General features: G+C 40.0%; 1 protein-coding gene across 1 annotated transcript in view; it reads left to right on the top strand.

The window, feature by feature from the left end:
- The window catches only part of DNAH12 (dynein axonemal heavy chain 12), a 181,808-nt gene that overhangs the window by 121,784 nt on the left and 36,239 nt on the right, over window positions 1–23,785 (top strand). The window contains exons 50-63 of the mRNA XM_084840071.1: window positions 1,543–1,674; window positions 2,237–2,326; window positions 3,362–3,502; window positions 6,105–6,346; window positions 6,628–6,775; window positions 7,527–7,672; window positions 8,694–8,908; window positions 12,344–12,536; window positions 13,185–13,377; window positions 15,858–16,030; window positions 16,352–16,492; window positions 17,149–17,307; window positions 19,149–19,293; window positions 20,345–20,495. Coding sequence (XP_084696197.1) covers window positions 1,543–1,674; window positions 2,237–2,326; window positions 3,362–3,502; window positions 6,105–6,346; window positions 6,628–6,775; window positions 7,527–7,672; window positions 8,694–8,908; window positions 12,344–12,536; window positions 13,185–13,377; window positions 15,858–16,030; window positions 16,352–16,492; window positions 17,149–17,307; window positions 19,149–19,293; window positions 20,345–20,495 — 2,269 coding nt within the window. The remainder of the gene's footprint in view (window positions 1–1,542; window positions 1,675–2,236; window positions 2,327–3,361; window positions 3,503–6,104; window positions 6,347–6,627; window positions 6,776–7,526; window positions 7,673–8,693; window positions 8,909–12,343; window positions 12,537–13,184; window positions 13,378–15,857; window positions 16,031–16,351; window positions 16,493–17,148; window positions 17,308–19,148; window positions 19,294–20,344; window positions 20,496–23,785) is intronic.

Here is a 23,785-nt window from a genome sequence, read left to right as displayed (position 1 = left end):
ACTTGTATTCTATCCCTTCTTTATATCAAAGAATTGTACTAAAAATATTCACTAGGGAATATTCAGGGAAATTCAGTGAGAAGATAAAACAATTGTATTTTATCTTGTGAATTCATTTCTTGAAATATGGTTATGTAGATAACTTCTGTTCTACCCCTTTCTACCTCATTTTCCCCTAACCATTCATCCTCTCCTCCTGCCCCACCCCCCACCCCCCAAGAAACCTCTGTTTTGCCAATTTTGGTTGTATTGTGTATATGAGCAATATAAGACTTGACTTCACATTTTGTATTGGGTAACTCTTCTGAATTGACACCTTCCTGGCTTCGTGCCTCTTGAAAGAAACTGAGTCTTGGAGATTGCTCCTGACATATCAGCAGTATAAGGAGATAACTTGAACACTTTAGAATTTTGTCTGTTCGTATTTTCTTTCTTTCTTTCTTTCTTTCTTTCTTTCTTTTTATTTTATTTTATTTATTTCATTTCTATACCGCCCAATAGCTGAAGCTCTCTGGGCGGTTCACAAAAACTAAAACCAAACAACACACAATAAAACAATTTAAAATATATAGAACATTAAAACCACAATAGAACAATACAACCACAATAAAACCTAGCAGCAGTACAGGAGTTTAAAATACAGATTTAAAACAGCAAAGATAAAAATTTAGAAAGCTAAAATGCTAAAATGCCTGGGAAAATAAAAAGGTCTTCACCTGGCGCCGAAAGGAGTACAATGTAGGCGCCAGGCGAACCTCACTAGGGAGCTCATTCCAGAGCCGGGGTGCCACAACAGAAAAAGCCCTCCTCCTAGTAGCCACCTGCCTCACTTCCTTTGGCAGGGGCTCATGGAGAAGGGCCGCTGATGATGATCTTAAGGTCCGGGCAGGCACATATGGGAGGAGGCGATCCTTCAGGTAACCTGGCCCCAAGCTGTTAAGGGCTTTGAATGTTAACACCAGCACTTTGAATCGGGCCTGGAAATGGACTGGCAGCCAGTGGAGCTGGAAAAGTACTGGCGTAATAAGAGCTCGCAGGCCAGTCCCTGTTAACAATCTTGCTGCCCTATTTTGGACCAGCTGAAGTTTCCGGACCGTTTTCAAAGGCAGCCCCACGTATAACGCATTGCAGTAATCCAGACGAGAAGTTATCAGAGCATGGATAACTGTAGCTAGGCTATCTCTGTCCAGATAAGGGCGTAGTTGGTATACCAGCCTAAGCTGATAAAAAGTGCTCTGTGCCACTGAGTTCACCTGTGCCTCAAGTGACAGTTCTGGATCCAAGAGCACCCCCAAACTACCCCAAATTTTCTTTTCTGAACTTTAAAAGGATTAATTGGCCCATGACTTTCTTAGAGAATCCAACTGCTATATCTTGGGTTATTCTTCATGTTCAAGCAACTTTAATAGAATATTAGATGATTAGGTAGATCTTAGATATAGGTTCAAAATTCAACATGCTGTGTCTATTTGCTGTATATTTATTTGCACACACACACACGCACACCCTTACAATATATGTTAACAGTATATGTTATTTTAGCCTGCAGATATTACAATTGTGAAATCAATGAAGAATCCACCTTCTGGTGTTAAACTTGTTATGGCTGCCATCTGTGTCATGAAGGATATAAAACCTGAAAAAGTTGCAGATCCTTCAGGGATCGGAGGCAAGGTAAAATAGCAGACAGTAAACAAATTTCCAATTGCAAAGCCCATTCTAATTATACAGGAAGCATACATCTAAGTCTTAATATAATTAATACGTTTGGACATCAAGCATGGTAGAGTTGTATTCTTCATACTTCCTCATGAAGATAGCTTGAGCTTCCATCATAAGCCTACCTTTATCTGATAGTGACTGTATGACAACCTGACTTGACATAGCAGTGCCAATACAATATAGTATGTCATAGGATTGTAGGACACATTGCATATGTTGTCCCCGATTTCTAAAGATTCCGTTGCTAGTTCAGTGGTTTATGGGGTAGGGCTATACATTTTCTGGGAAATAGCACCATTTATATCAGAATATTTAGGGTGGAATAAGCACCATATTTATAGTGCATAGTATAGATAATCAACGGCAATTATTTTGTTCTGTACATGTTGCCTTCTAACTTCTGTCATCCTAATTAATATCTTTATAATTATGTGTTTGTTAGAGAACCATTTGCGTTTTCTTACTTCCTTTTGTTTCAGAAATATTTGAAGTACTACTTTAACTTTCTTTATAGATTTTAGACTACTGGGGGCCTAGCAAAAAACTTTTGGGTGACATGAATTTCCTAAGAGATTTGAGAGAATATGACAAGGATAATATTCCAGTAAGTTTTTTTTCATTTTTCCAATAGTAAGTGTAATAAACGATGGTACAATTACAGCTAGCAGTACAGAATATGTGTCATATCTAACCTTTAAAAGCTAGTCGCTCTTTAGACGGGAGAGCCATACAATGTGTTCCTCACCTGACAAAGGTGAGGACAGCAACTATAGACAAGCTGTGTCCCCATTCACCTGGCTGCCTAGAGGCAAGCTTAACTTGCCACAGAGTGGCCAGTTGTAGGTTAGAGTAGGAGGGGTTTTCAGGCAGGAACAGAATGCTACAGTAGCCATAGTGTCACAATCCACAGTAGCGAAATATGATTGAGCCATTCATGCAACTAAACATTGTAAGGGAAACACAGCAATCCCAAACCCATTTCTCCTGCATAATGCTTAATGTGGGGGCTGGGGAAGCATTTACAATGGAGGATCAATGCAAGGGGAGTTCCCCCACCTGCTATTTCTCCCCTGCATGTGCTCCTCAGATCATTTAAAAAGTTTTCTCCCAACTAGGCTCCAAAACCAGAAGTAAACCGAGTTGAGGGAAAATTGACTCAGATGGCCTCTGCAGCAGAGAATCAGCAGGCACAGTTAATCATAGAATTGGAAGGGTCCTCCAAGATCATCTAGTCCAACCCTCTGCACAGTACAGGCTCTGCTCTGCAGGGTCCAGCTACAGTATCCCTGGCAGATGGTCATCTGTCCTCTGCTTAAATACCTCCAGTGGAGATATTTAACCACTGAGGCAATCTGTTCCACTGCTGAACAGCTCTCACTTTTATGTACCCTGCCCGCCTCTATTCAAATTCTTTCTTACAAATGCAACCCCATTTTCAGCATGCAGAGGTTTGTGAGCACTCATTTGCCAAAATAATGTGGGGTGGTGGTGGTGATGGAATTATTACATGCAGATGATATCAGCTACTCGAGTTGAGAGTTACGTAAGTAATAACAGGTAAATTATTCACATTGGTCTTATTACTGAATCCTATGTATGTAATTAACAAAGTCCTGTATGTAATTCATTTCTCATATAGATATCTGTGATGCAGAAGATTCGTTCTGAATATCTAACTAATCCTGAGTTCGATCCACCTAAAGTGGCTAAAGCATCCTCAGCAGCAGAAGGCTTATGTAAATGGATTATGGCAATGGAGGTTTATGACAGAGTAGCAAAGGTGTGATTGTTTACCTTCTTTTCACCCTGCCTTCATAGAAAATAGTACCCAAAGCTCCATTAGTGAGAACGCAGCTGCTGCCAGCTGGATTCCTCTGGGATGCTCATAAGCAGGGCATGAAGGCAGAAGCACTCCCTTGTTGTTTTGTCCACAGCGTCTGGTACTCTCATGTGTACCGCATCTGAATATGGAGGTTCCATGTAGTTACTAGCCATTCATAGAACTGTCCTCCGTGATTTTATGTAATCCTTTCTACGTCATAGTCTGCTAACACTAGGGTTGTTTTTTTTCTTATTACATTTCTATAATATAAATAGTTGAAGCTCTCTGGGTGGTTTATAACAATTAAAACCATAAATACAGCACTAGAATGGGCTGAAAATGTCTGAAACATTCCATTTCTGGGGGTAAGCAGATCTGGGATTTGCTGAAACCAGAATGGGAGGCCAGTTGGAAGCCCCAGAGACTGTGCTCTGATGGTGCTTTCAGATGGAGGGCTCCAACTACCAATCAGAAGACATTGTGCAGCTATTGCATTTTTCCCTACTTAATGGATTTTCTGTGGTAAAAAAAGATGGAGGAAGTGGTGGGGAAAAAGGAAAGGGTTGCAAATGGAAGATGATATCTGGATCCCCTCTAAAATTCTATGAATGAGGCTGGGCAATTGCACAATCAAAGCCTTCTAAATACAAGCAAACAATACACTGATCAGCAACATAACCCAAATTTTTATCTGGGTATCGTTTCTGTCTGCTATGCATATGTCACAGTAGTGTGTGAATAGACATTTGGCTGAAAAACACCCAAAGCACAGCATGCAATTAAAAAGTACAATTTCATTTATTTCAAATGTAGTTGTAGTTTACATAGAATTTAAATGTAAAATGAAGAAAATATATCTAAACTGTCCAGAACTAGAAGATTCCTTAGGCAAATGCACAGTTCATGGAGGCCTGAAAAACATACTTCATTCCAAGAGTCCTTTGTTTTCAAGTCATTCCAAAGCATTTCTAAAATGGAGTCAGCTAGATATGACCTGATCTCTGACAGCTCTAGGCAGCCATCAGGTACATTTAGGTATCAGGACTTGACCCACCTGGATTTGTCAAGAGACCATTTTATCATGGGTCCTTTCCCTGGCTTTAAAAGGTTATTTAAGAACATAAGAGCCTTGCTAGATCAAACCAAAGGCTTATCTGGTCCAGCATTCTGTTTCCATAGTGGCCAATTAAATCCCTTTGGGAAACCCACAAGCTGGACATGAGGTCAGTAGCCCACTCCTGCTGTTGTTCCCCAGCAACTGGTATTCAGAGGCATGTTGCATCTGATCCTAGAGGTAGTATATTGTAGTATATTGTATCAGGATTGGTGGAAAGCGCTCCTTAGTCAATCAGAGTAGACAGATGGAGTTTTGTAAGCCCATGAAAATGAAGGACATATGGTCTTCTATTTGTCTGAGTAACACATCTATCTCCATTATGTGGGACATTCCTACACAGGAACTGGAATATACACACATGCTAGTAGACAGGCTACTTACAGTGGGATAGGCGAGGTTTGGTGCCTAAGAGATGGTGATGGTCAATTAAAGTTGACCAAACTTTAGAAATCATATTGACTATTTCTATCACACACTCACATTCACCTTTCTTTTCAGTGGTATAGGAGCAGTACTTCGTAGGTGATGCTAATTTTGGTTTTCTAAGAGTAAAGAAATGGGTGATTATTGTTTGAAAAGGAGGTCCAAGGCTATGAAAGGCATTGTTTTAATAGATATTATTTATTAAAAGTATTTTTAAGCTGCTCTTCATCCTAATGGATACCAGGGCAGTTTACATACAAGACACATGAAAAGACTAAAACATGGCACAAATACAATACGACAGATGAGTAAAAAACACTATAATAAAAACAAATCAGAGGCATAAAAACTTCCCCTGGTAAAGGAACATGGAGAAGAGCCTTCTCTGAGGAGCATAAGACAGAGGCAGGCTAGTATAGGGAGAGCTGCTTCTTTGGGTATTTGGGTGCCAAGCCATTTAGGGCTTTAAAGGTAGGCACCAGCACCTTGAATTGGGTTTGGAAGTGAATAGGCAGCCAAAGTAGCTCCTGACGAATTGGCGTCATTTGATCCCATCTGGGTATATTAGTTAGAATTCTGTCAGGTGCATTCTGCACTAATTGAAGTTTCTGGGTCATCTTCAAAGGCAACCCCACATACAGTGCACTCCAACAGTCCATTTGGGACTGGCATCAATCACCATGGCCAAACTCTACCTGCCCAGGGACTATGGTAGTTGGTGAACCAGCTAAAGCTAGTAAAAGACACTCCATGGCACCGAGGCCACCAGGGCCTCAATTGAAAATACGGGATCCAGGCGTATCCCCAAGCTACATACCTGCTCTTTTAGGGAGAGTGCAGCCCCATCTAGAACAGGTTATACACCTAATTCCTGGACATGAGAAATGCCTACCCACAGTGCCTCTGGCTTGTCTGAGTATACTGATTTTTTTCTAACTTTCATTTTATATTTTTGTTCTTAAAATTATTTATAATTATTATTTGGCAGTTTAGCAAACTTCTATTAAATATATCGAATAGGTGGTTGCTCCTAAGAAAGCCCGTTTAGCAGAAGCACAGCAGTCATTAGCACAGACTATGGCATTACTAAATCAGAAGAGAGATGAACTTAAAGCCGTTGAAGATCGTTTAGATGCTTTGCAACAAACCTTTGTTGAGAAAACTGAAGAAAAAGCTCGCCTAGAATTTCAGGTGGATTTATGTGCTAAAAAGCTAGAAAGAGCAGAAAAGCTGATTGGAGGACTCGGTGGAGAAAAATCAAGGTCAGAGAAAAATACTTTGTACACATTCTAGCATGAGCTAATATACAGCAGAGAATACACATAGCTTCAACATTGCTTATGTGTAAGGATATAGAATCCTTGTGGTACAATGTTTTACATTTTAAAAAAAATAAGCTTGCTTATATAAAATTACTTACAACTGTGATTTTCTATAAGATGCAAATACCATCTTTAATTCTGACAATAACTCCCATGTAACAAGGAGGAAAAATAACTGTTGGTGAAGTATTCAGTAATAGTAACCTTGTGCTTTCTCATAGATGGTCTAATGCTGCCAATGATCTTCAAAACACTTACGATAATTTGACAGGAGATGTCTTGATATCAGCAGGAGTTATAGCTTATCTGGGTGCTTTCACTGCTGGCTTTCGACAAGAGTGTTCTAAAGACTGGAGCAAACTATGTAAGGTAGCATTGGTTTATACATTTCCAGAACACACAGTCTCTTGCCAGTGTTGGCTCTGTCAGAAGGTAGAATTCATTTCTATATACGGAACTCATATCTATATATATATGGGACAGCAAAATGTATTTTGTTGATTATTGTGATGGTGTTGCAAGTAGTGATTTTGTAGGAACACATTTTAATCATGTTTAATATTGCGCAGTATAATGGGAAACAAGGTCTGAACCTATGTCTCCCACTTTATCCTCTAGTTTAGATACTAATAAATCAACAGAAGTACTAGGGTATACTTCTGCAAGGAATGTGACTGACTTCTCAACAGATGCAGACAATATCAACCACTGGAGAGAAAATCAGCAGCATTCGAGAATATATAGGCCAAGATTGCATAAAGATTTCCCCAGTTCCTGGAGCACTCCTGTCAACCTTAGGAAACACAGTACATATTGGATTGGGGTAGTTAAATCTGGTTTTGGCCATAAGTTAGCCAAAAAACAAAAGAAACCCAACTCGAAACATAGCCCCAAAAGAGCCTAATAGCCAGTAGTAACTGGAAGAATGCTTACTAAACCAAACATTGCAGTAAGTTAGAGGACTCTTTCTGCTATTGTCCATTGTATCCTTTCCTCCCCTTGTCTTGCTTGCCTGCTAGAACTTGAGGTTCAGTGCAACTTTGTAGCTGATTTTTTTAGACTTTGCTCATAAATGTTTGATATTAAAAAATATAGATAAGACATTTATTTGTTCCTACAGGTGAAAGATATCCCTTGTTCTGAGCACTTCTCTCTAAGTAAGACACTTGGTGATCCAATAAAAATCAGAGCCTGGAATATTGCAGGTCTCCCAACAGACCAGTTTTCTATAGACAATGGTGTGATTGTTGACAACTCTAGACGTTGGTAGGTAACATAAATCTATTATTTTGCAAAGTTAAACGAAAATGAGCTTATTGCATTAATGACCATAACTGATCATTTCTATAAACCAGATCATTTTGTTTCGCTTTCCTTTACATATTCCAGCATTATTGCCAGCATTTTTAAAAGATGAACACAGTTGTTATAAAAATTGCTTAAGTATCAGTTAAACTGCTCATTGAGGGTAGGGAGAGATTGTTGTTTTTCCTTAGGATGTAAAGTGCCAGTTAAATGAAACAATAACTATCACTATCCCATGAGTAAAGTAGGTGTCCCATGTGTGGATAAGCTGTGTGCCAATATGAACCAAGGGAGAGGGCACAAGTGGCTACCTGGTAACGGAGGGGACCTTGGATGTTTGCAACAAAACTGGGGGGGGTTCTTTGTGTGGGTGAGAAACAAAGTTCTGTGCTGATGTTGATAAAATAAACAAAAAGGGGGAGGGAATTATCTGGCCTCCATAAACATCAGGAGGAATGAGTGAAGAGAGAGGCTCAGTATCAGTATATGTCATAAGGAGGGAGAGAGCCTTTGGCTTGCATTTGTCCCTATCTGCCCACAAATCAAAAAGGCTGATGACAGTGAAGCAAGTGGAATTTGGAAACCATTGATGAAAGCTGAAATAACAGCTGCAGTTTTCCAGACTATTCTGTATCTGCATACATTCCATGTACAAAGGACAACAAAGTCTAGGAAACTATCTCTTGACCTACATAGGTTTTAAGTTCGATATAGCTATTTTTACACTCACATTGGCTGCAACACTCGTTTACAGTAATAGTGTAGTTCAGTAAACTATCCTCTTTACCCAAGGTAAAGAGGATAATTATTCAGATTATGAATCCAGAGATATCTGAGTCATATAAACTTCCTGTGGGTTCTATTGCAATACATCTCTTTGATTTCCATTAGCACCTTTGTTAGGGATTTTTAAAAGTCAGGTGCTATAGGCAGTAATTTATTATTAAGTATTCATCCTTTTAAAAATGATATTATGTTGTAGGCCATTAATGATTGACCCCCAAGGTCAAGCAAATAAATGGATAAAACATTCTGAGAAAGAGAACAGGCTGAGTGTCATAAAGTTCACAGACTCAGACTACATGAGAACTCTAGAAAACTGTATTCAGTTTGGAACTCCACTTCTGCTTGAAAATGTTGGGGAAGAAATAGATCCTTCACTGGAGCCTCTGCTGCTTAGACAAACATTTAAACAAGGTACAAAAAATAGTTACAAGCTCCAGACTGTACACTTGGATATTTCTTGAATGATCATCATTTAATGCTTTTCTTTTTATTCCTTAAATACTGCTGCCTAGCAACAGATGTAGGTAATACAAGAAAGGCTGTTTGAGTTTTGCTTTTTTATTTTGTAGCATTGTTTGCATGCACTACCTTGTACTGTGATAGTTTTAAATACAAAAAGCTTAGCCCATATTATTTTAGTAAGAGTTCCCATCCTGCATATATAATGCATATTAATAATCAGTAGTAATTTATACCATTTTGTTCTTCCTTTTCTCTGAGTGGAGGAAAAGCCAAAGCAGCCATTACAAAGTAATTTCCTTGTGAAAAGAGCTAGAATGACCCATAGCAAAGGAGGATGGAGCTTCACTTCCTTAGATTATTGCATAGACAGAGTTTTGGCAGGTGTAGCTATTCTTGTCGGTGCCAAAATTGCCCTCCTTCTACAAAACTATTAAACGTTACTGGGGTATTTCTGCTTTTTCATCAGTTTGCTCTTAAAGGGAGTGCTAGAAAGTTATGCTACTGTTGTAAGCCTCTGTTTTACAAATTTACAAATTGAGCAGGTATTATGGTGGTGTGGTAGCAAGCATGTACTCTGTTAGTTCCAGAACAAAATAATAGCAAATGCTTTTCTTTAGCCAGAAATGTTCAGGGTTCTTTCCTACCCCCACATGTGGGCATAGCTTCCCAAAAGAATTCTATGCATACTATTTAGACAGTTAAAATCAAAGGCCTCCTACTCTAAGAGAGTTGGTCTCAGCATTATGCTGAACAGGCAAGGAAGGGGACATTAATGAAGTGGAAGAAAAGGAAGTAATTAGGAGGGTCCGAGAGTGGCAGCAAAAGGAGCCTGTAGGAGGACCAAGCTTTACATTAGGTGGGTAGAAGGCTGGATGGGGTAATGAGGCACTAAGAAGATAACTTGCAGAAATGAGGCTGTCATGAGGTACAGGATAACCACAGAGGCAGGAGGGGGCCACGGTAGGACCAGAAAATAGCAGGAAGACCATATCAGCTTGTAAGTGAGATGTTCAAAAACTATTATTATTATTATTATTATTATTATTATTATTATTATTAACGACATTTCTATACCTCCCAATAGCCAAAGCTCTCTGGGCAGTTTACAAAGATTAAAAACGTTAAAAATACAATATACAGAGATTAAAAACCATTTACATAAAAAACACATGAACAGACAATATACACAAAAGAAACATATACCTAAAACAACTTCAAACAAACCATCTCAAAAGCAAACAACAATAACCATAAGACATTCCAGGATCGATTAAAACTTATCATATGCTACCGAATGCCTGGGGGAAGAGAAAGGTCTTAACCTGGTGCTGAAAAGATAACAACAAGGCGCCAGGTGGGCCTTGTCAGGGAGGTCATTCCATAATTTGGGGGCCATCACCTAAAAGGCCCTCTCCCTTGTCACCATCTTCCAAGCTTCCCTTGGTGTAGGCAGCCTTAGATGTTGAGCATAGTATATGGGTAAGTTTGTGTTGGGAGAGGTGCTCCGTGGTCCCAAGCCATGTAAGGCTTTATAAGTTAAAACCAGCACCTTGAATCAGGCTTAGAAACATACAGGCAGCCAGTGCGAGCAGGCCAGAATCGGTCTTATATGTTCAGACCTTCTGGTCCCTGTTATCAATCTGGCCACCACATTTTGCACGAGCTGCAGCTTCTGAACTGTGTTCAAAGGCAGCCCCATGTAGAGTGCATTGCAGTAATCTAACTTGGAGACTACCAGGGCATAGAAAACTGAAGCCAGGTTATCCCTGTCCAGATAGGGGTGTAGCTGGGCCACCAACCGAAGTTGGTAGAAGGCACTCCATGCCACTGAGGCCACCAAAACTAAACAGGAGTAGGATAATTAAGAGGGTAAGAATTCATTATTATCTTTTAGGTTCCCCCTGAGACCACAAAATCAGAGTCAGTCTGCAAGACAATGAGCACTGAATTGAGTGGTCTGTTCCAATTCCAGAACTATGCAAATAGCTCCACAACTATGTATATTTCTTTCTAGGCATATCTATAGAACTCTGCAATGTTACTATTGATGGTAGTTAACCATGCCTGGAAAATTGTGATTTGTAAACAACGTAACAAGTTAGCGGTTAAAGATCTACTGATGTATCCTAGAGGTTTGTTTACAAGACAAAAATGATGCTTAAACCAATAAGCTGCATTCCAACAACAAATATGAAGAGTAATAGGGGCAGTAAACTCTTAGAGGTTGTCGTCTGTTCTCCCAGTCCTTCCATAAATTCTTGTGGAAGCCACCACCTACATAGTTTGGCTAGAGTCTTCAACTTCGAGACAGCTTTGAAATTGTTGTTAGAGAAGAGAAGAGCATATGATAAATGCCACCTAAGAAATAAGTTGCATCCTCATTGCCATTGCTGCTCCAAGAAAGGCTCCAGGCTGACCATGTGAGCAGTAGCTAAATATGCATTTTACTTGATGGAGAGTAGGCAGATTTTAGGCGCCTAAGCCCCAAGGCTCTGATTAACTGCCCAAGTCACCCAGCCACTGGCACATGACATGTAATAGTAGCTGTGTTAAATCTTGTAAAAAATTAAATCAACTGTTTTTAGCTTTAGTCCCCTGGAACTAAAGTAAGTCTAGTGCTTTCTCTGAATACATTTTAGACTGCTTCAATGAACTCATGTGCATGCTTTTTTCTTTGCAGTCCTAACCTTATTTTGCATTATGGTGAGCTGTAGACTGATTGGGATAGGCAGTGGCTACTGCCTTCTAAAAATAACTGTCTTAAAAACACAAAGGATAAGGGAAACAATGGCTGCATTCTAATGTAATGCTAAACCAACAGTGAGATAGGAATAAGCCTAGCCCCCTCCCCCCAAGTTCTCATGTTCTTCCTCCCCTCTGCTCATCTGGCATGCCATGAGGAGGCGTTTGGAAGCTTCCAGCTTTGATTTTCCACAGCTTGTTTGTAATTGTTATGAATTGTGAACTGCCCAGAGACCTTCGGCTATTGGGCGGTATAGAAATGAAATACATAAATAATAATAATAACAACAACTTCAAACCATGGTTTACAAAGCTCTATGTTTTATTAAGCTGGCTTGTTTAAACTAGCCCTAGTTAAGATTAACTACAGTTCCAGGTTCATACAGTGTGGCAAGCTGGCCATGCAGGAGGAGTGTTTGACCCGAGGTAGAGGTTAGGCTTATTCATGTTTCACAAACCATAGTTAAGTGCAATGTCTGAACACAGCCATAGTTTATTTAACAACCTTGTCTATCATTTATTTTGTACCATCAGACTGCTACATTCTTGGGCAATTAAATTTTTGCTGGTACTTGATTGCAAAACTAATATGTTTGTATACACAGGAAAAGTAAATACATGTTTTTGTGTTTTCAACACTAGGGGGCATAGATTGCATTCGTCTTGGTGAAACAATTATTGAATATTCCTATGATTTCAAATTTTATATTACCACTAAATTAAGGAATCCACATTATTTGCCTGAATTAGCTACAAAGGTTTCTTTACTCAATTTCATGATTACTCCAGAAGGACTTGAAGATCAGCTTCTAGGTATTGTTGTTGCAAAGGAGAGGTAAGTGTTGATATTCTCCACAGGAAGTTTTAAGAACAAATAAAGTTTATCTTCATCCTAAAATACAGCAGATCAGTTACCTAAAACATATTTTAAATACCTTAGGGAGATACAGACTTTCCCAAGATAAATCAAATGTAACTCATTAATTAGAAACTAAGGGTAGTGATGGGCCGCAAGCTGAACTATGGCTCCTCCTTGTGCGACAATCAGTAATAGATAGTACAAAAAGAAGAATGCTTTGGAACACTAAGACATCTGATTAAATTGTAGGAGGCAGCACAGCAGCAGTGCTTTTAGGAGCCCACTAGGTATTTTGATACTTACAAAGGTGACATGTCACATATCACCCTTGCAAATGTGCATAATTGCCTGCACCCCACTATGCTCTCATTGATCCAGTCCTAGCCTTAATTCCATGATAAACTGAAAATTATACAAAAGAGCATCCATGACTATTTTAATAGTCTTATGAGATCTTTTAAATCCTACAATACATATTATTAGAGAATTTCCCTAGCATTTACATTGCCCATATAAAATTGAGCAATGGTGCCTACTGATAACTACAGGCAGTTAGTGAACCATAGGAAAAATTATTAAAATAACTGTAGCTTTGTAAATAGTAATGGATTTGTGTCTTTTTAGACCAGAATTAGAGGAGGAACGGAATGCTCTTATCCTCCAGTCAGCTGCCAATAAGAAACAACTAAAAGATATAGAAAATAAAATTTTAGAGACATTACAGTCTTCTGAAGGGAACATTTTAGAAGATGAAAGTGCAATTATGATTTTGGATTCTGCCAAAATAATGTCTAATGAAATTACAAAGAAACAGCAGGTAAGCAACTTCAGATTTTGTAAATGGTTGTTGCATAAAATAGTTGATGCACTGATCGTAAAGGTAGTCATTGTTGCCACAATGAGCAGAGACAATAATACAGCAGCACCCTGTGTGAGGTAATTAGGGGAGGTCTGTTGTGGTATGCTGATGTTTGTTGGAAATTATAGATCCTGATGATATTCCCCAAGCGCAGGCTCAGAATTGAACTTCAGGGGCCTATAAAACCTGCCTCAAAAGAGGAGGCAAGTTTTAAAAGCCTCAGACGTCTAAAACATGGATCAAAATCTGAGTAGAAGAATTCCCAACTTCCCCACAAACTAATCTCTGCCCCCTCCCATCCCAAAAAGTTGCCTTTGCCATCCAAACATATTCCCAGCTTCCCTTACATCAGCAGCAGTGGCAGCACAAGAGTGGGGTGACAACTTCACACAAAGCTTTTATCCTGCTATTGAGAGTGGTTATTCACAGAAGTTTGCAGGTCCTTTAGATGACGTCGTCAACCTCCAGGGTGTCTCCTGCACTAAATGACCTTTATTCCATTTTTTAAAAGATCGGAGATAATGAGCTATCAAATTACAGCGCTTGAGTTCTGCTTGATTTCTCTTGTGAAAAGAGGAAAACCCACAATAAGAGGAGCTAGACCACAGCACCATCTAGTGGCTGTATAGTGAAACATACGGAGGACTCAGATAAGGGGGGAAAGGGGGGGAAGGAAGCACTTGTAAAGGGAGTCTGTCGTGATCCTGCATTTAAAATAGAAGCAGAAAGTCCTAAAATGGAATTTAAAATGCATTTAAAATGGAAGCAGAAAGCCATTTTAAATGCGGGATTTTAGGCTGGTGTAGAGATGCTCAACAAGAGAAACTAAAAAGGGAGGATTTTCCCCTCTCCATCTCTTCCTCTGTTGCCCTGGCTAATAGTGTGATGGGGTGTAGTGAACTATGGGAGCTCTTGTTCTTCCAAGAAGTTGAAGGAGTCTTGCAACGTCTCCCGTGCCCTGTCATGCTATTAGCCAGTACAGTGGAGGGGGGAAAAACACCCTTTTTGCCTTTCCTGTCACCACTGCCATCTCCACGATGCCACCACCGAGTTAAGGGAATGGGTGGGGGGATTCTGTTTAGGAGTCAGAGGACCTGACAGATGTAGGGCAATACCTTTCGGAGTCCTCAGACTGTCTTGGGAAATCTTGCTGTGAAACCTTGGAAAAATCCAGAGCAAGTCCAAGGAGAGCCTTGGAGGACTTGCCCATCTCCTGAGCAAGTCCAAGGAGAGGCTCAGAGGACTTGCCCATCTCTATTTGAAATTCTGTTCTGTTTAGAATTTGTTTTTTGTCTTTGTTTTGCAAGGTGCACAGAAGACTTGCCCTAGTCCATCTACCTCTTATGTTCTCTACTGTTTTGTGCCATTGAGCAATTTTGGTGTGACATTCCATTCTTTTGTAGCAGTATTACCTATCCTGTTGTACTTGCAAAATGTCCTGAGTCTGCTTGCAGTACTAGAATGTATTGGGTTTCAAAAATTATTCCGGGTATAGATCTGCTCAAATTCCATTTATTTATTCATAATTGAGTTACTAACATAAAATAATGTGATTTTGGGTGTACCGTGCTTGAGAATACTTTACCCCAAAATGAAGCTTTAGAGTAGAGAAGTTCTTGGTGCACTTTGTAGAGATATTCTTATTGGGGTATGGATATATAATTTGGGATGACCCAAAACTTATTTTGGGGTGTGGAACTATTTAAATTTTAATCAAGCTGTATCTGCATCTCTATTTAATATAGAGATTTAATAAAGAAAGAGGAATCAGTTTGAGTACAGTTTGGTGTGGAAAGGCAGGATAAAAATAAACGTCGCCTTATCTCTGTCATATACAAATGCATCAAGAGGCAGCAATAAAGCAAAAAAGATGGGGCAAGTGGAACTGCTTCTCTGATGAAGGGAACCAGAAAGTGGCAGTATATAAGGCTGGTCTAAAAACTGAAGGCAATCTGCTCCCTTTTATTTCACTTCTTCCTCTTCTTGTTGAGCTGCCTTTTACCTTGGCTGAATCCTTCCACATTTAGACCCCACATCTTGTTGTCGTCGTTATTGTCATAACATAAATACTTTAAAATTCTAATTTATTTCAACTGTTCTTCTCTAGATACTTGCATATGAGTATGTTGTATTAATGTGCATATATATATATTTAAATGAACTGAAATCAAGCCAATTAGTATTAAACCCCATCAGGTACTACTGTAGTCTGTCTAACAAGTATGGTAATATGAAATATTCCTGAACTCTTGCGATGTACTTTGATCCACGGCACTGTACGAATGTTGCAAGGACTGGTGTTGCAAGAAAATACAATGGCAAAAGTGTTTAAGACCAGCACACTAGTCATTATTCTCTGAAACCATGCAAGGTGTCATGTCCTATGCTATATCTGGACATCATTTTGATAGTTATGCTAAGGAATATATTTTCTTTAGATTGCAGAAAAAACTGAAATTAAAATAGCACAGTCTCGAGAAGGCTACAGACCTATCGCAAAACATTCATCGGTGTTGTTCTTTAGTATTGCTGATCTGGCTAATATTGATCCTATGTACCAGTATTCTCTCAGTTGGTTTGTAAACCTTTACATCAACTCTATACATGACAGGTGAGCAGTTACTGAAACCACTTTTAAAACATGTGTTTTCTCAGGCGCAAATTTTTGTTTCTGAAAGTAATTGCTTCCCTATTTCTGAGCTTGCAAACATTTGCAGTTGCAAATATAAGTATTAAGATGCTGTAAGTATAAGTTGATATTCAGGAAACTGAAAGCCATTTCTTTATTTATATTTGTACCTGTATGTGCATACTCAAGTACCATACTATGTGGATACCTCATCAATCTTTTTCTGATTATATAAACATTTAAATCAATCCTTTCTGTATTGAATTTGCATTTTCTAAATATATATATCTTCTTTCTTTACAGCAACAGGTCTAAAATCTTGGAAAAAAGGCTACGCTATCTAAATGACCATTTCACGTACAACTTATATTGTAATGTTTGCCGTTCCCTGTTTGAGAAGGATAAGCTGCTGTTTTCATTTTTACTGTGCTGTAATCTCCTGATGTAAGAGGCCCTGTTTTCTAGAATAATTTAATAAATTGAGAAAAAAAATTCTTTATGCTGGAGCATCTTAAAACTAGGAAAGCCCAAGTGCCAATGTGTTTGCACTGGCAGATCATTGCAGGAAGGGAGCCTGACACACACCCCGCCGCCGCCCCCCGCCTTGCTTGTATCACATCAAATAAAGCAGGGAGTAGAATTGGGCTGTAGGTGGGTAATGAGCCTCTCTAGCTATTTTGTCAGATGTCTCATTCCTCCAGTCCTCCGCTTCCCTTTTGTACTCTGTCCTCATATTGCCTTTTCTCTTTCCCTAGTCACCTCCATTGGTTCAGTCTTACTCCATCTCCACTGGTCCATTAGATGAATAGGGCAGAGGTGTTGCTACTGCAAGATCCTAACCACTGTTACTATTGTACACGTCCTCCACTCAGACCCTGCACAGCATGCCTGTGCCACACAAGGGACTTTAGTAACGGCAGGATAAGAGTGTATTGGTAGGCAAGGGCATGCTTTCCAGTGAAGCCTTGCTGTTAGGGAATCTGTGATCATGTAATAGTTATAGTGAGGTTTTGGTGACAAATGTGGACAGTGAGCTCTGCCCACTTCCCCAGAATAATGATGTATGACTTACTTGATAATTGTTGTTGTTGTTTAAATAGGGCTAGGAAAGAAATAGAACATCAAGAATTTATGTTTTTATTAACTGGAGGAGTTGGCCTCAAGAGCAAATACAAGAATCCAGATCCATCTTGGCTACAAGATAAAAGCTGGGATGAAATATGTCGTGCAAGTGATATGCCTGCTTTTAAAGGACTACGGTAAAACAGAAAATCTGTTAGAAAATCTCTAATGAACTTAATTAGGGGACAAACCTTCTGTGATATATGTTGAAAAGGAAGGAATGCTTGGATGTGACTTTCCCACAGTCAAGGCCATCCCTAGGTAGGAGGGCCTCCCTTTCAAAATGCCACCCATTGGGTGGACCCACCATGGTGAGGGCCCCACCCCACAGACTTGCTGGTGGTGAAGTGGTGCTGCTGCCAGGATAGGCAAGTGGCAGCTGCAGTGACAGTCTTGAGAGCCTGCCACCATTTTGAAGCTCCCATAATACCCAGTGCTGCTAGCATTATGGGAGTGTTAAAATGGTAGCTTCCTCTCCATGTACCACCACAGAGTAAAACTGGGCCAGGGAGCATGGATGAGTGGAAGGGCCCAGCTCAAGTGCTGGTGGACCTCTTCAGAGTGCTAAACTGTGGGAATCTGCCTACCATGACAGGTGCTGTCTCTGGTCCCATCTACAGCGATGGTAAGATCACACCAAAAATAATTTGGGGGACCCTGGTTCTTTTGTCAAACACCCTCCAGATGTTTGGCAAAATAATCATGCCCCAAATTGGGTCCATTGCAGATCAGAGGCTTACTTTGGTGCCCTGACACCAGTCCTCTCTGCAGTCATCTGCCATTATGTACCAGGACTCATCAGTGGGGAGGGCTTTGACTCTAAACTTTGCTATGACCATCCCTAGCAGCTTCTGGAGATCTTGGAAACCTTGAAAAATGTCATTCCCTACAGTTCCCAATGTCCCTAGATATTGCTGTAACAGCATGCAACAGCATCTAGGAACATTGGGAACTACATTTCCCATGCATTTTTGTAGAAACATCTGGGGCCTATATCCTGAGGCCCTACTACCATGATGGAATTCTAAAGCCTTCCTGCTCCCCTTCACTAAGAAAAGTCTAGTGGAAAATGGAAAGGGTGTCACGTAGGGCTCTTGGGGACGGCAGGCTAAATTAGACCCATGGAAGTCTGGGTCTGATCTTAGATTTGGCATGGGGGGGGGGTTAGAGTGGCAGACCCATGAAATCCAAAGTCCATCCCACTGCCATTTTTACACTCCACCCCATCACTACTTTCTTAAGATAGGAACTGTTTTTGCAGGGAATTCCTAGAACTAGATTGTTCCATTTAGAAGCCTCCATTTAGGTTTTCAGCAGCTTAACTAAGGGATAATTAATCTGCTTCTTTTATTTGCACTGTGTGAGAGATAAATATGTTATTGCTCTTAAACTAAAGGTGCTTCCATAGTTATGGTAACTGCAGTTCTGGAAGCAAATCAGGAAGTTTCTTCTAGAGGAGGTGTCTGTTATCCCTGGGTTTGCAGTTGCCATTACTGATTTTGCACAACGGTTGTTGTTCTTCTTCTGCTGATCCTGCTAGTCCATTTGGGGCACTCCTACTGAAACAGGAAGCATGACAAGAAGTGCTTCAAAGAAGAGGTGCTTCCTATTCTGAGCATTTAAGGCTGCCTTCGCCATTTTGGAACAAAGCTAGCTATGCTCCTCTGTTGGTCCTGCTGGTTCAACTGGACCATCAGTAATTGGTATGAAGTTCGGCACTTGAACTTGTGGATTATGTGCAACTGGAGTTATGCCCCCTGTAAAAAAATACTATGTCAGGATGTATCCAAGACTAGCAGTGCTCAGCATAGGGGCTGGAGCATTGACATTTGGTTTGCAGGTGTTTGGCACAATGGATCAACATGTTGGTCACCCACAAGCACCGTGTTCGTGTGCCTAGAAAAAGTTGACATCTAGAAGAGCCCTTGTTAATGTAAAAAGTACAAGTCTGAGCATTTTCACTTTACATGTTTTATAGGAATCATTTAGCTGCACAACCCAGTGACTGGCGTAAAATCTATGACAGTAAAGAACCCCAGAATATTGCCTTACCAAGACCATGGGATACGAACTTAAATGAAATAAAGAAGATGATTGTTCTCCGATGCCTGAGACCTGACAAGGTAAAATATATTGGCATAATTTTTGTTAGATAAGCAGTTATTGTTTGCTTTCTGAATTATAGTTGACTAGAATTTCATTAGAAGTTCTACATCCAGATAGTACTTTCTCAGTCAGGTTATTGTATTAACAAAAATCTTCTATCATTAAGAAATGGCTAAGAAGGTCACACGAATATAATTTTTTCATATTACAAATTTTCAAATTTTCATAATTGTATAACGTCTGCTGTTAATTTATTTAAAAGAGGTATACACTGTCTTTTGGCCCTAACCAGGGCCCCCAAGGCAGCTCACATTTGCAATTCAGTATTGAACAAATAATACAATTAAGTCGAAGTCAATAATAATTCAGCATGTACGAAGTGAAACAGTATTAACAATATGTCTAAACATCATAAGAGAGTATCCAGCAGAGCCTCTCTGGAGAGGAAGTTCCAAAATCTGGGTGCCACAACAAAAAGGGCCTACTCTTGTATCCCCAACAATCACACTTCTGAAATGTTGCCACACAGAGCAGGGCCTCAGATTTTACGTGCAGTAGATGGGCAGATATATGTGGGAAGAGGCAGTCCTTCAAATATGACATAAATGCAATATCAGTTTCTTATGGCTGTTTCAAATACGTTTAGGTAAATTTAATATTAATTTCTTTAGATAGATGGGTTTCAGTCTGTGAGCTGTACCTACCTAAAAAGGCCTACCTAAATGTCATGTGCAATGTCAGCTTTAAAGAGTCTTCCTAAGGAGCAATATCCAGGAGAGAAGAGGGATCTCTTCCTGCCATCTCACCTCCTCACCAGAAACTCTCTCTCCCATTCTGTCTCATAACATACAGGACTCCACAGCAATTTTAAATAGAGCCCTAAAGGTGTAAAAAAAAATCAAAACTTGTAAATAAAGATGCTGTAAGTATATATGGATTGCAACCATTGACTACAAGATTTAAATTTCTTATAAGTACCTGAATAGTTACCAGTTGAGTGATCTGGGACAGATACTATGTATTTTACAACAAAACCGTATTTTATGCTGAACATTTCTTTTAAAACAGATTACACCATCTATAACCACCTTTGTGACTGACAAACTTGGAAAGAAATTTGTTGAGCCACCACCATTTGATCTAACAAAAAGCTACTTAGATTCAAATGCTACAATCCCACTAATATTTGTGCTGTCTCCTGGAGCAGATCCCATGGCCAGTAAGTCCATCTAGTGTAGTACATTTTTCTTTTTTATTTGTTTGAAACAATGGCATATCATTTTATCTCCTTAAGGATCTGATTATCATGGGTCTTTGAAAGATTGTACTTTGCAGGAGGAAAATCTCTTATTTGTAGTTCTCAACCTATCCCATCAGAAATTGGCTTTCTATTTATATTTATAGGAACAGTAAAAAGATTCTGAGGAAGAGACCAAGTTTTCCATAATAGTGTGTGTGTGTGTGTGTGTGTGTGTGTGTGATGAGATGTGGTTGTTGTTGTTGTTGTTGTTACTGTTTATACATTCATAATTTGCTTGTGTTAATTTCATTGTTTGTATTTGTGTGTGTAAATTTCCTATGATCTGTGGCCAATAAACAAAAGAATATTACTATTTAGATCCATGTAATCTGGTTGTGATTCCTATTCACTACTGGAGCTGCACTGTTGTAGTGTCGTCATGGGCTGAAGAGATGAGGATGGACACTGCAGAGCCCTCCATAGTTCCAAACATTATGGACAAAACTAGCCTAAAGACATAGTTTGATTTACTGATTTCTGTAATTTGGGAACTGGGCTCAGATATGGTGGGTGTATTAGGGCTGGAGGTGGTGGGTGGAGCCCTACTGCTGCCTCAGACTCTAGCCTGCCTTTCCTTATGCCCCATAAACAAACAAACAAAACTTGTCTGGTTTTGGTTGCCAAATGCTTCGCACACAATTCCCCCTCTCTGTCAGTGTCCGTCCTGAGTGCTCACATGAACAACTTTGCCTTGCATGCACAAAAGAGGGGAACTGTGCACATTCTCTCTGCTCCACCTGAAGGTTTCTGTGATATCCTCATCTCCTCCATTACCAGGGTGAGCACTGGTGCAGTACAGGACTAACTGAAGAAGCCACCCAGGCAGTTCAGTGGGTTGCTCTGCACTGCCTGGATGCCATATGTGGCTATATGTACGCAGTCCCCCTAGCTAATCATGGACCAATCTTGCACAAAGAGGATTACTGGAAGAAATGGGTGAGTAGGAAGATGGCCCTAGCCAGCTTGTAGTTTTCAAATGTGTGTGGGCAGAGCAGAGCAGTCTCAAGAGAGAAAGAACCCGATGGCCATTGTTCTCCCTCATATGAGCAGCAGCAGAGAGAGGAGAGCAGCCTCAGGCTCTTTATTTCTAGTTCTTCTTCATGGTCTCTGTGCTGCACACATACGGGCCCAGGGCCTGTGTGGAGCCCCGTTTGAAAGAGAACTAAAAATCTGAAGGGTTAGATCGACAAGAGGACGAGATTGCATTTTTCCCTGTTTGTTCAGGTAAGTTACAACGGCGCAGAGCCCATATATGTGAATGCACAGATAACCACTCGAAGAACTACAGTTACAGGTAAACAACCTGTCTTTTCTTCTACTTAGCTTTATAACTTGCATATTGCAGCTGAGTATGTGACTGACTGAGTGATTCAGTGTGTGTGTGATTTATTAATTCTGTGTATGTGAATTATGTGTGTGTGCATGTGCCTGGGAGAGTGTAAGGGGCAATCACCTCATCCATTAAATCCAAACCCTCAGCATCAACCAGAAGTTAGGTTCTTGAATTTCTTTGGGCTAGTTTGGGGGGTGTTTTAATCTCTGATTGACGGAAGGATCCAACAGCTTTTGCACACTAATGATTTATTTATTTATTTATTTATTCAGTTTATAACCCACCTATATACGAATACTCTAGGTGACGTACAGAGTTTAAAACAATTTAACAAAAAATCCAACAATAAAAATAACTCAGCTTAAAAACTGTGTATAAGAGTCAGCAAAAAGGGACAAGAGTTCTAAAAAGGGAAGGCCTGCTGGGATAATAGAGTCTTTAATTCCTGCTTAAAAACCTTCAAAGAGGTCAGCAGGTGCATTTCAACTGGCAGGTCATTCCACAACTGAGGGACATTAAAGGAAAAGTTCCTCTTGCATGTGGCTGCTAATCTCATATTAAGCAGATGCAGCAGGTAGTCCTCTGAGGACCTTAAAGGGAGGACTGGGACATGGGGGAGAAGGCACTCTGCAAGGTACCTTGGACCTAGGCCATGTAAAGCCTTAAAGGTAAGAACTTTAAGCACTTTATGTTTTGCTCGGAAACAAATTGGCAGCTAGTGTAAAAATTTTAAAACAGGCGTAATATGATGCTATTGACATAGGTCTAGTGGAAACCAATGGTCATACAACATCAGCAGTGCTTGCTAATTTGAGGAAACCTATCATGCTAGCAAGTGCTATTAACATTGCACAAGCATTGGTTTCTGCTAACGCAATATCAATGGCGCAATATCACAGACACAGTTGAATCCTTCCCATTAACTCCTATTTTTCTTTTTTCTTTTGCCTTTTTTAAAAACTGTGTTTGTGGTTAACGCTCGTCCTTTTTTTAAAATACTTTGCTCTGGGGCTTCAAACGCTCTCTTTTTTTTAAGACTTGCTTTGGGCTTGGTGAACTCCATGTTTCTCTCTCCCCCCCCCCCCCCAAGAATTGCTTTGGGACTTGCGAGCCTCTGTTTTTTTGCTTTTTGATTTTCCTAAAACTTGCTTTGGGCCTGATAAGTTTTGTATTTTGCTGTAAATGTTTGTGTTAGGGTGTGTGAGTTCTGTATTTTGTTTTAAAGGCTTGCGTGGGGCATGACTTCTGTATTTTTATTTGTTCTAAAGGCTTGCTTTGGCGGGGTAAGTTCTGTGTTTTCTGTTTTAAAGGCTTGCAGGAGGGGTGAGTTATGTATTTTTTGTTTTAAAAGCTTGTGTTGGCCTCTGGCCTCTGTAATACATAGATGGATATAGGGTATGTGTCTGTGTGGGTGGATTGGTATGGGATGTATCTGTCTAAGTGAATGAATGGAGTCGGTGTATCTGTGTGAATGGATGGATGGATATGGGGTCTGTGCCTGGATGGATGGTGTCACCCCGTTGGCTCAACCTCTGGTGACCCTGCCCTCCCTCCACCAGCCCCAGTGGGCACCAGCCACTGCTCACTAAATTCCAAATTATTTAAGTATCTCCATGGATGGTGTTGTGAAGAAACAGAAGTAACTCTTTGACTCTGTCTGTTCTGGTGCTAAAACTAAAGGTGCTTCTAGAAGGAGGGCTCCTAGTGCTACCAATCAGTAGGCATTGTACAGCTATCCCACCTTTTTTTCTTAAGGGATTTTCTGCAGTAAGGTAAAGTGAAGGGAAACACGGGAGATGACAACTTCTGGACCCCCTATAAAATTCTGTAAGTAAGCAGGGTGATAGGATAAAAGCCTCATCTGTAAGCACTGTAA

This window comes from Heloderma suspectum, chromosome 2 (genome assembly GCF_057233095.1).
Source record: "Heloderma suspectum isolate Gila_16-S chromosome 2, 16-S_ref, whole genome shotgun sequence".
Classification (NCBI taxonomy): domain Eukaryota; kingdom Metazoa; phylum Chordata; class Lepidosauria; order Squamata; family Helodermatidae; genus Heloderma; species Heloderma suspectum.
Note: the sequence above shows the minus strand (reverse complement) of the source record. Positions and strands in the feature narration are given on the sequence as shown.